Source organism: Plectropomus leopardus, chromosome 8 (genome assembly GCF_026936395.1).
Source record: "Plectropomus leopardus strain MGB_pleo_1.0 chromosome 8, ASM2693639v1, whole genome shotgun sequence".
In the NCBI taxonomy this organism is placed as follows: Eukaryota; Metazoa; Chordata; class Actinopteri; order Perciformes; family Serranidae; genus Plectropomus; species Plectropomus leopardus.
The window spans coordinates 33433542-33446895 of record NC_142183.1 but is presented as its reverse complement, the minus strand read 5'-3'; the positions used below and the strand labels follow the sequence as shown (position 1 = coordinate 33446895).

Here is a 13354-nt window from a genome sequence, read left to right as displayed (position 1 = left end):
ATCATGACGCACTTAAAGGAGCTACATGTAAGATTTTGGCATAATTTCAGTTTAAAACATTCAAACATGAACTAACCCTATCAACAGAGTGTGAGGAAGTAACACCTCTGACGTTATGTCCAAGATGCCAATGTTTTGTATGCAGAGATATCCACTACTGAACAACCAGGGACTGGCCGTCCCATCTGTAATGACACATCCTGGCCTGAGAGGCGATAGTGAGTCACTGCAGTGCGTTCCGCTGTTGAGAAGTGTTTGCCCTCTTTTAAAGCATAGTGCCACCCTTGGTGGTCATGGTGAGGGCTAAGGGTGTGGGTCAGGTTTAGGTGGAGGCAGGGGCGGCTCTAGCCATTTTGGTGCTCTAGACAAGATTGGGATTTGACTTTATTGAATTTGACTACTTGCATTTAATCAGTAACAAAATTTAACCGTGATATTCAGTAATAACAACAACAATAACGACAATAATGACAACACAGCAGTTAGTCAGAGACCACAAATAATCGACTAAATGTGCATGCTTCAGAGAGATGTGTAGATGGCAGATTAGAAGGCTCTTCTCCAGCAGCTGCTGGGAGTTTCTGCTTAAGTTTCCTGAGTGCACCTGGACAGTTACAGAGGTCATTAGCTGATTACTGCTCAAGCAAAAACATGTACCTGCAGCACACAGAGAAGGACAAACACCTGCTGCAGTGCATCAGTTATTTCTTACTTGTGATTATGCACTACTAAAATAAAGGAGGTTGCACCACAATTAAACAGTTCCACATGCCAAACAATATGAATAATTATTTCTCCATATTGGTCAGCTAATTTCAGCACTGTGTCTAACTGGGTAGAAAGAGCAGCACTAAGCAGCCAGCAGCAGCAGCAGTTAACCAGAGAGGTTACTGGTTTGATGTCCAGATGATTCATTCTTATTAACAGCTATTATAGCATCATTATATGGTATTATTAGTAGCTTTGCTTGAATTAAGTACAAATGAAACGACTTCACACAAAACGGCTTTTACAAGGGGGAAAAAAGGATTTTTGGATCTCTTTTCCCTCTCTATTCTTTGTTTCCTAAATAGCGCATCTGAGGGTTTGGACCTTTTTATTATGAATAAAAAGAAGAAATGTAAACATAGATAACTTATAACCTGTCTGTTGACGTATCAGTCAGGCTTTTCTCTTTCTCTGAAGTGAGGTGGCATCAGTAACTCATCCCGACTTTCACCATCAACACCCAGCGCCGTCAGTGCGCATGTGACACGTCACCCTTAGTGCACGCAGGGTCAAGGGTCAGGGCCAGGTCAAATGATGAGGAACAACAGGGGCGCTTTATGTGTTCATTTGTTATTTTCAAATCAGGAACCGAGGAAACGGCGCAGCAAATTATTATTAGTATTTTTTTTCTGAGCGCGACCAGCGGCGCCCCTCCAGGATGTGGCGCTGTGGCGAACGCCTCTGTGACAATGGCTGGTGTCCAGTCCTGGATGGAGGGGAAGCAGTCCTTAACGCTACACCTGTTGTCAGCACCGATCTCACTATAATACATCCATGGTCAGCACCGGAGACAGTAGATACAGAAGTTAAAGTCTGAGTGAATTAGTAAGTGTTTAAGAATCACAGCGATGGCAGAAGCTCCAGGAAAACGACTGCTGAGCTGCAAACCTGGAGTAAATATTAGTGTGGCTCTCCATCGCTGGACACAGCTCTCAGAGAGCTGAGCTCCCAGACTGGTAAGTAACATCTAACCTTGGATATTAAACATATATTTAGTGTAACTATGACAACACAAACTGTTAGCTGACAGTTTGGGATAAAGTTTTTAATGGCGTGATGTGACTGTTTTCTTGTTATTGTTGCGTTGCTACCTTTAAAGTAAACAGCACACAAACAGCACCCATGAAGATCATAAGACAGCAGCTTTATTTTGAGCTGTTTTCTCGCTCTGCTGTCAGTTATGAGTTGCCCTTATTATTGACAGTTGACTGTAAATTGCGGTTGTATGGACACAGTTGTAGACCGACATTTACACTGTTAAAATATCGCTGAAAACATTTTGACTTACTGCCAAAAAAATTAGAGCAAATAATTGCAGTTTATGGAATTCTAAAATATTAGTAACAATACAGTGGTTAAACAGCTGAAATACTACCGAAAATAATTATAGTAAGTTTCTAAAACGTCACTGAAAGCATAGCTAGTTAAAGGGTAAAATACTGCACCCCATTCAGTTTGACTGGGTAGCTGGAAATTACAAAAGGCTCCTTTAAATACCCAAACTAAACCTATAGCCTGTCCTTCACAAAATGATAGAAAAAAAGTTCTAGTACAGAATGACATTCAAAAACTGATGAAAACGTCATAGTATAGGACTGTAGTATGTCGTTCAAAAAATGATAAAAACCTAATAGAAAAGTATGTCATTTTAAAAAATTATAAAAACGTCATAGTACAGTATGTCCTTCAAAAATTATTAAAAAAAAAGTTATAGTATGGTATTTCAAAAAATGATGAAAATGTCATAGTATAGTATCAAAAAATGATTAAAAAAAAAACTTCATAATAATAATACATTTAATTTATAGAGCAGTTTTAACAATACTCAAAGACGCTTAATAAAGAGGAAAACAGTAAATTAAATTCAGTAAAATATACAAAATAAATAAAAACAAGATCAGTTAAAGCAAGATAGACAAGCACGAAATGTGAATAAATCAAACATTAAAAGCAGGTTTAAAAAGGGGGGTTTCGAGGTGGGATTTGAAAGTGTTGAGTTTTGGGCCTTTTTTTCAACATGCTGTACTGTGAGGTGTCTTTATAAGCAATAATATGTGTTTTTCAGCTATTTTTTTGACATGTAAAAATCTGAGGTTTTTTGACATACTATACTATGTCGTCTCAGCCATTTTTTCCAACATGCTTTATTATGACGTTTTTGGCGGGGTTTTTTCAACATAGTATACCACGAAATGTCTCTACAAGCTATAATATTTCGTTTTCAGCCATTTTTTCGACATGTCGAAATGTGCCGTTTTTCGACATACTATACTGTTGTTTTTAGCCATTTTTTCAACATGTCAAAATTTGAGATTTGAGAAAATATTTTTTTTATGTTAATGTGATTTAATTTACATCAAATTACCTCGTGGGGCACTATTCCCGGAAAGGGAAAAATGATAGCCAATTAATAAAATCAGTCTCAAAATACACTTAATTATCAATTTGGAACTCTGATCAATAATTAGATTAATAATGATAACCAAAATTACCACAGTAATAGTAAAGAGTGAAGGATTTCGGAGCTCTTCACACAATAATGGGCGATTTATTCACTTTTTGTACAACAAAGAAAAGGCGGAGACTTTAAGTTCCTTCTCTGTGTGCTTCTGTTGAAGCTAATTTATGAGTGTATGTATGGATCTATTATGTATGTAAGATGCCTTGGTTAGTAAAAGGGTGTTTAGTTGCATGCAAGAACTTGTCTATGTGAGGCATGAACAAACTAAATCCAAACCAACCAATAACCTAATAACAAAGAGATCACAACAACACATTCTGTAGTATTACATCAATACATGGTACATGATGGAAGACAAAGTAAACAGTTTGCACAGCCTGTACTAATGTCCTAATGCCATGCCCAGATGTTACTTGTCAATCCAGGAGTGGGAGAAGAGTTCTTTGGGTTGCTGGCTGAAAAAAAGAGGTTCCAGTTCAGTCACTCCTGTGCAGCTCCAAGGATCCAGGAGGAGGCTGGTCGGTCCTGGTGTCCTCACAGAGATAGCAGTTCACTGCTATCTTGGTTAGAAGTTAGCTGTGGCTTTCTAACAAGTAGAGCCGAGACAAGGCTGCAGCTCCTGCTGAGAGCTTAGGTGTTGAATGGAGAAGGGTAGCGCAGGTCCTCCAGACCTGCTACCTTCCTCGGAGGAGGTTTGTGAGCAAGAGCCGGAAGAAGAGCAGATGATTCTCTTTGTGGCTTGGTGACATCCTGGGGGATCACTGTGATGAACCAATCATGTCCGGAGATGAATCCATGGGAAGGGACTAACACTAAGGTGCGAAAGGTGAAGTGTCCTGGGGGAACAGAAGGCATGCAGTCTCAAACACCACTTTCTAATGCAGTCTCGTGAATCCAACGAAACGTGTTGGGCCTTTTTTCAACATTGTATGTTATGAAGTGTCTCTACAAGCTATAACTTTGTTCTCAGCCATTTTTTTGACATGTCAAAATTTGCCATTTTTCGACATACTATACTATGATGTTTTCAGCCATTTTTTCAACATACTATATTGTGATGTTTTTGGCCTTTTTTTCAACATGCTATTTTATGAGGTGTCTCTATAAGCTATAATGTGGTTTTCAGCCATTTTTCCAACATGTCAAAATGTTTTTTTGACATTCTATACTATTTATAACTATACAAACATTGTGTACTATGAAGTGTCTGTAAACTGACAGTATTTTGTTGGTACTGGTTTTGCCTTCTTTGTAACTTGTCTCTCTGTGTTTTCTGCAGCATTGCTGATACCCTTCAACCACAACGCCATTGTTAGTGTCTTGACAGCGGCATTTGAATGGTTGCATCAAACGATCGTGGTTTTGGGAGAGTCAGGGTTTTTTTTTTTCTACGGATTTTGAAATTGAATATTGAGTATAAAATTCAGTTTATGAACTTAGATTTATATTTTTACTGAACTTAAAATACAATTGAAATAAAATATTTTTTAAAATCTCATGTACCCCCTGGATTACGCCACATACCCCCAGCGATACGCATACCCCCATTTGAGAAACATGGACAATATGTAGTTTAAAATGGCATAAAAACATCATACTATAGTATGTCATCCAAAATGGCATAAAAAAGTAATAGTATAGTATATTGTCCAAAATGGCATTAAAACTTCATAGTATAGCATGCTGTCCAAAATGGCATAAAAACGTCATAGTTTAGTATGTCGTCCAAAATAGAATAAAAACATCATAGCATAGTATGTCATCCAAAATGGAATGAAAACGTCATAATATAGTATGTCATCCAAAATGGCATAAAAATTTCATAGTATAGAATGTCATCCAAAATGGCATTAAAGCGTCATAGTATACTATGGCGTCCAAAAATCATAGAAACATCATATATAGTATATAGTATATAGTATATAGCATATATATAATATAATATGTTGTCCGTAAGATAATAACAACATCCTAGTAGTATGTCCTCCAAAAAATGATAAAAACGCCATAGTATAGTATGTCGTCCAAAAAATGATAGAAACGTCAAAGTATAGTATGTCATCCAAAAAATGATAAAAACATCATAGTATAGTATGTCATCCAAAAAATGATGAAAACGTAATAATAAAGTATGTTGTCCAAAAAATGATAAAAACGTCATAGTGTAGTATGTCGTCTAAAATATGATAAAAATGTAATAGTAAAGTATGTCAGCTAGTATAGTATAGTATAGTAAGTTTTCCCAACAATAATAAAAACGTCATATTATGTCATCTTAAAAATGATAACAACATCAAAGTATAGTTTGTCGTCCAAAAAAAAAAAAAACGTCATAGTATAGTATGTCACCATAGGATATTGTGTCGTCCAAAAACTGATAAAAACATCATAGTAAAAATAATAAAAACGTCGTAGTATATGTGGTCCAAAAAATGATAAAAATGTCATAGAATACTATGTTGTCCAAAAAATGATAAAAAATGTCATAGTACGGTATGTCAACCAAAAACTGATAAAAACGTCATAGTATGTCATCTTGAAAATGCTAAAAACTTCATAGTATAGTATGTCGTCCCAGAAATACTAAAAAAAAACATGGTATAGTATGTTGACCAAAAAATGTTAAAAATACATAGTGTAGTATGTTGTCCAAAACATGATAAAAACGCCATAATATAGTATGTCGTAAAGTATGTTGTATAAAAAATGATTAAAAAAAGCCATAGTATAGTAAGTTGTCCCAACAATAATAAAAACGTCATAGTATGTCATCTTAAAAATGATAAAAACATCAAAGTATAGTTTGTCGTCCAAAAAAAAATAAAAACGTCATAGTATAGTATGTCATCCAAAAAATCTTAAAAACGCCATAGGACAGTGCGTCGTCTAAAAACTGATAAAAACATCATAGTATAGTATGTCGATCAAAAAATAATTAAAAACGTCATAGTATAATATACAGTCCAAAAAATGATGAAAAACCTCATAGTGTAGAATGTCGTCTAAAATATGATAAAAATGTAATAGTATAATATGTCGTCAGAAAAATAATAAAGAAACATAGTATAGTAAGTTGTCCAAAAAATTATAAAAACATTATACCATACTATGTCGTCCAAAAAATGATAAAAAAAAACGCCATAGTATAGTATATCATCCAAAAAATGATAAAAATGTAATAGTATAGTATGTCGTCCAAAAAATGATGAAAATGTCATAGTATAGTATGTCGTCCAAAAAATGATAAAAATGTCATACAGTGTCATCTTGAAATTGATAAAAAAAACTTCATAGTATAGTATGTTGTCCAAAAAATGTTAAAATTGCCATGGTATAGTCTGTCGTCCAAAAAATGATAAAAACGCCATAGGATAGTGTGTCGTGAAAAAACTGATAAAAAAATCATATTATTGTATGTCGACCAAAAAATAATAAAAACGTCATAGTATAATATGCGGTCCAAAAAATGATAAAAACACCATACTATACTGTTGTCCAAAAAATTACATCATCAAAAAATTATAAAAATGTCATACAATGTCACCTTGAAATTGATAAAAACGTCATAGTATAGTATGTTGTCCAAAAAATTATAAACACGTCATAGTAAAGTATGTGGTCCAAAAAATTATGAAAACATCATAATATAGTATGTGGTCCAAAAACTGATGAAAACATCATAGTATAGTATGTCGTCCAAAAAATGATGAAAAAATCATATTATAGTATGTAGTCCAAAAAATGGTAAAAATCTCATAGTGTAGAATGTTGCCTGTCTTCATAGTATATTTATTCGTAGTAAGAAAATATGTCACAGTAAGGTTGTCTAAAGAATGATAAAAACGCCGTAGTATAGTATGTCATCCAAAAAATGATGAAAACGTTATAGTATCGTATGTCGTGCAAAAACTGATGAAAACATCATAGTATAGTATGTGGTCCAAAAAATGATAAAATGTCAGAGGATAGTATGTTGTCCAAAAAATGGTAAAAATGTCGTAGTGTAGTATGTCGTCCAAAAAATTATAAAAACTTCATAGTATAATGTCAACCAAAAAATGATGAAAACGTCACAGTATAGTATGTCGTCCAAAAAATGATAAGAACATAAAAGTATAGTATGCGTCCAACAAATGATAAGAACAAGAGTATAGTATGTCGTCCAAAATTATAAAAAAAAAAAACCCCGTCACAGTATGTTGTCTAAAAAATTATAAAATTGCCATAGTATAGCATATCGTACAAAAATGTTGAAAACGTCATAGTTTATCATCTTAAAAATGGTAAAAACATCATAGTATAGTTTGTCATCCAAATAAAGATTTAAAAAAAACCATAGTATACTATGTGGTCCAAAAAATTATAAAAACCTCATAGTATAATGTCAACCAAAAAATTATAAAAACATCATAGGATAGTATGTTGTCAAAATATCATGAAAACGTCATAGTATGGATGTTGACCAAAAAATGATAAAAACTTCATAGTATAGTATCTCGTCCAAAAAATGATAAAACCGTCATAGTATAGTGTGTCGTCCAAAAGATGATAAAAACACCATAGGATACTATGTGGGCCAAAATAATGATAAAAACTTCATAGTATAGTATGTCGTCCAAAAAAATGATAAAAACTTCATAGTATTGTATGTAGTCCAAAAAATGATAAAAATACATAGTATAGTATTTCTTTCAAAATATGATAAAAATGTCATAATAAAGTGTGTTGTTGATAAAATGATAAAAATGTAATAGTATAGAATGTGGTCCAAAAAATGATAAAAACGTCATAGGATAGTATGTTGTCAAAATATGATTAAAACGTCAAAGTATGGATGTCGTCCAAAACATTGGCAGAGGTGCCTGAAAGGAGATTGAGTTGAGGGTAATGCGGATCAGAGTTTCCAAAAGCGAGGTAAAGATCTTAGAACTGCTTCTACTGCCAAAGGTGATTTTTTTGAACCACATACTTTAATATGTTATTATTTTTTGGACAACATACTATACTATGACATATTAATCAGTTTTTGAACAACATACTATACTATAATGTTTTTATGATTTTTGTTTAACGTCATACTTTAATATGATGTTTTTATTATTTTTTGAATGACATATATAGTCACATTTTATGTTTTTGAACAACAAACTATACTGATATTTTGTTTTGTTTTGTTTGTTTGAATGATATACTCGCTATAACTTTTTCGACAAACTATGTTATGACTTTTTCAACATACTATAATTTGACTTTTTCTACAAACTATACCATGACTTTTTTCAACATACCATACTGACTTTTTTCACAATGCTATACTTTAACATTTTTTCAAATACTATACTATGACTTTTTCAACACACTAAATTATGACTTTTTTCTACCTTGCTATATTCTGACTTTTTTCAACATACTATACCATGATATACTATACAATGACAATATTTTCGACATTTTATATTGTGACTTTTTCTTGACATGCTATACTACACCTTTTTTTGCCATACCACTATGACTTTTTTCGACATACTATATGACTTTTTTTAAGATACCATACTATGATTTTTTTTGACATGCTATTGTAATAATGCATGCTGTACTGTGACTTTTTTTCAACATACTATACTATGACTTTTTTGACATATTTTACAATTACTTTTTTTCGACATTCTATACTATGACATTGTTTTTTTTATTTAACACACTATACTGTAATATTTTTAAGACATGTTATACTATGATTTTTTTTCATTTTTTCAAAACTGACTTTTTTCAACAAAAAAAATGTGTAGTATAGTGTGTCTATAACCCTCATAGCATACTATGAGGGTTATAGACACACTATACTACACCTTTTTTTAAAAAAGTTTTATAGAGATGCTATACGATGTTTTTTTTTCTGTTTTATCTTTTTGACATTTTTTATTTCATTTTTTTACATGGCAACACTTTTTTGGCATGACATACTATTACTTTTTTGACATAGACTCCTATGACTTTTGTTTCACTTGTAGATTATATATACTAGATTATTAAACATACTAGATTATGTTTTTTTTTTCATTTTAGACACACTACACTGACAGTGTTTTTTTTACACACTTTACTGAAAGTTTGGGATATTTTAAAAAAAAAAAAATTTTCATACAATTGTATTACTTTTTTCTTTTTTTGACATGCTATACTATGACATTTTCTTCCAGTTTTTTAAAATTTTATTTTAACTTATAGTATGACTTTTTCAGTTTTCTCCACTATACATACTATTTCCACTGTCACAAGCAATGATGCTGCAAATCATTGAAATATCCCAGGCTGAGATAATAAAATCTAATTTGCATGTAGTATACTGAAAATATATATATATTTTTTTCCCATGTAAAAACATAGTGGCGTCATGACAAAAACATGGCATTTAAAGGGTTAAATTCTGAAAATTAATGAATATTTGATATATTTGATAAGGACTGATGTGGGTTGAAAAATGACTTAATGAAAGTAGAAAATAATAATGTATAATATTTTTATGGCCTGATTTTAAAAAGTGTATTTTGTGCAAAGAGTGGTACCAGTGTGTGTAACATTAAGCGGGCCCTAAGGGTTCTGTAACTTCCTGCCCAAACCTGCTCACAGGCAGTATGGATCTGCGGGTCTGTGTGCTGAATCAAAGCAGAGGTCACAACAAACACAGGAAGCTGAGGAATTTAATCGTCCTAGACAACACACTCAAGTAGAAAATATTAGAAAAACACAAGTAAAAATTCAGTTATACATGATGAAAAATGGCTGGTGTAAAGGCAATATTGAAGAATTTGGCTGATAAATAAGACAAAAGGATATGAAATAGTGATTTTCTTGTTTCTTGTGACTCAGAAGCTGTACATGTACAGTTTGATATCTGTATATTTGTCCTTCTTAAAAGCTGATGAACCAGCAGTAAAATCATACCACTGCATCACAGTGTTCAAAGAAACAATATTAATCTCTTACTCCGGATCTATACAGCATGTGTGCACATCAATAAATAAAGTCTTTAACAGAAGCATTCAGTCCATCTCATTTCATTTGAAGCCATGGTTGGCTGGTTGAGGTCAGTTGAGGGCATAGTTGAACTGGTTTGAGAACTTGTCATGTTTTCTCCTGTCAGCTTTACTCATAACCTCGGCGACTCTGCGCATGGCGCTCCTGGAAACAAGGACAGGACAGAGGAGAGAAAGAAAGGAATCTGATAAAACATAAAAATCTAACAAATGTAACACACACAGACGCGTCAGGTGATAACACGATCGGGCAGAACCAGCGGACGCATCAACATGCAACACGCACAGGTGGCGTCACTTGAGAGCACGGCCGGAGAAAGCCAGCGGCATGCACTTGAAGTGCTGCCGGTAACCACGCACTATACAGAGTGCGAGTTTGCTCATAGGGCGGGGTGGGCTGGTGGATGAGTCCCATAAACAACCGACTTTTGTAAGGGAGTCCAGAGTTTGCGACCCGTGTGTGCATGTTTTCTACACCTTATCATGTGCCTCTTTCGCCTAAACCCAACCATTGTGACAGTCAGCGCAGTTATGTGCACACAGGGACCGTGCTGCTTCATACCACCACACGTGCTTTTGTTGACGTCAGGGTATCCCACCATGATGTCACCCCGCCAAGTGCGTTTTTTGACATCACTGTTGCAGCATCCCAGAACGTCATGGGTTGACAGGGCAATGATAATGTCAGTTTTTTTGTTGCTTCTTGTTCTGTCTTTTGCTTTCCTGTGGGACGGTAAGGGTATTGAACTTATCGAGTGACTATTCTGGTAACTATGGGGGCTTTGTGTTCAGGAATTTTTGAGGTAATTGTATAATTTGTTTAAAACATCTGCGGCGCCTGTTATCACCACCTGTCAGCAGGTGCAATTCAATTTGATTCATTCAATGTAGGATGATTTCAGAAACAAGCTGACTCTTTCAAAAACCCTGTTCCATATGTGAGTGTGAGATTTTCTGTTTAGATTTAGAGATATAGCCAACAAATCATTTTCATTTGGAGCAGCTCATTACATGTCTCTTTTTGCCTTATATGATTTTTTTAAGCTGCATTGTTACAACCGTACATATTCTATGCACTTCATACAGCATATACATAGTCCACCGCTGTGCTGCTATAGAAAGTATGGCAAACTTTGTTAAATCACAATCGCTCGAACTGTAAGCGAGACAGTGTCTCCGAGCTTTCAGAGAAAGCTGTTCCCGCTGGGACAGGAGGTGACGTACTTGCTGAGGACTTTTTTCTCCAGCCTGGAGCGGGACGTGTTGGCTCTCTGCTTCAGATCACTCAGGTTGGGGTGTTTCTTCTTCTTCCCTTTTTTCCCTTTCTTCCCGACTCTGTCCGAACCCAGGTCTTCTCCTGTCGCTGCCTCGATGTCCCGCATAAGCTCTGCATCACGCCAGTCTACAACAGAAGGAAACAATCATTTGGACAGGAAGGAAAAGCTAGATTTCATCTTTGACTGTTGGTAATTAGCACAAGAACATACTTTATTGTATGTATGTATCTCATGTAGTCAAAGCTCAATGGTTCTCATGTTGCGTACGTTTGTTATTGTATGCAGTCCAGCAGGTGGGACAACACTGGCTAAGCCCTTGTTTGTCCAGTTTTATTTTTAAGCTGTGCTGGGAATGGGACACAACTCTGCTGTATGTAGCCATCATATGGCTCATTAAAACAAATGATTAATGGACGAAATTTATTTACTGTTCAACTGAAAATTAGATCAGGCCAGCATGCTGACGAAACATCAGTTACACAGTGATGTAAGGTTACTTTCCACTGAAGTCCGGCTGAAGCCAAATCAGCGATTTCTTCCTAGACGCATAATGAATGTTAGAAAATACTTGTTGAAAAGGAGCTAGGGACTGACAGATTATCTTCCTGGTCAATAATTTGAGCCAATATTTTGCATTTTGTCGATTGTCTGTATCAAGGTTTAATTTTAATGATTGGCAATAAAATTAATTAATGAAAAAATTGTGGGTTTTACACTCAACCAACACCAGAGAAGGCAGTCTGCAATACATGCTAAGAAAGTGTCAACATGGGAGGAACTTTTACTTTGTAAAACTTCAAAGAGCTATTTTTATTCATTCTTTCTTTTTTTTTTTTTTTTAAATTTTCACTTGACTTTAGAAAAAAAAGTTGCTTGGAACTTGCTGTATGTGACACTGAAAGTTTTAGTTTTGATTAAACATTTGCTAAAGACATTTAAACAAAGTTTCATTTGGGAGGTTTTTTTTGTATTTCATATTTTAAATTACAATATAAATATTAAAATATTATTTTTTATTGTAAATCCATATCGGTTCCAAATATCGGTTATCGGTCGCATATCATCAGCCCTGAAAAAACAATATTGGTTGACCCCTACTGGGAACTGTGGAGCACTGGATTGTAGAGCAAGACTTTTTTTTTAAGCAAATGGTGACCAGGATTTACACGTCAAAAAAATACACATAAAATCAAACAAAATCTCTCCATACTGCTCTTCCGAAGTAATTCAAGTGTAAGTGCTATTATTGAATATTAATTCATATGCTGTTCTTACAAAGAAAATAGAGTAAAATTAAATTAATTCTGTTCTTCTGTTTTCTTTTTTTTTCTCTTAAAAACACCCCAAAAGTACTGATGGGAGTACATTAAAACACCGGATCAGTAAGCAGTGTCGGCAAGAGCAATAGTACTGTTAAAATCTTAACGATACCCTTCCCTAGTAACAGTGCAGGCTGCAGTCTCGCTCTCGAACAGCAGTACCTCTAAACCGCACTAGTGCTGGATCTCGACTGCTTTTCTTGTCCTCATTTGTGCTGCTAAAGGTGGACGGTAGAAAGATCACTTCTATTATTCTATTTTAAGATCAATTTCATTTTTCATTTTTGTTGTTAATTACCTATGAACAGTAATACCAAACGTAGGAGTCCATGCAACTGACTTACTGACTGACTGCCAGGGCTGAGAGGAATAGATGCTCCACTACATGTGCACGCACGCACGCACGCACGCACGCGCGCACACACACACACACACACACACACACACACACACACACACACAGAGGGTCTCTGTGCTTAGTGGTGCGTAGCT

At 34.6% G+C, this 13354-nt stretch overlaps 1 protein-coding gene across 2 annotated transcripts in view; it reads right to left on the bottom strand.

Annotated features, from left to right (window-relative positions):
• Positions 1-9914: 9914 nt before the first annotated feature.
• The window catches only part of uvssa (UV-stimulated scaffold protein A), a 43496-nt gene continuing 40056 nt past the window's right edge, over positions 9915-13354 (bottom strand). For both annotated transcript variants that reach the window (XM_042493249.2, XM_088081395.1), the window contains exons 14-15: positions 11491-11668; positions 9915-10411 (exon numbers count right to left, since the gene is read on the bottom strand). In XM_042493249.2, the coding sequence (XP_042349183.2) occupies positions 10318-10411; positions 11491-11668 (272 nt within the window). In that variant the 3' untranslated portion in view covers positions 9915-10317. The remainder of the gene's footprint in view (positions 10412-11490; positions 11669-13354) is intronic.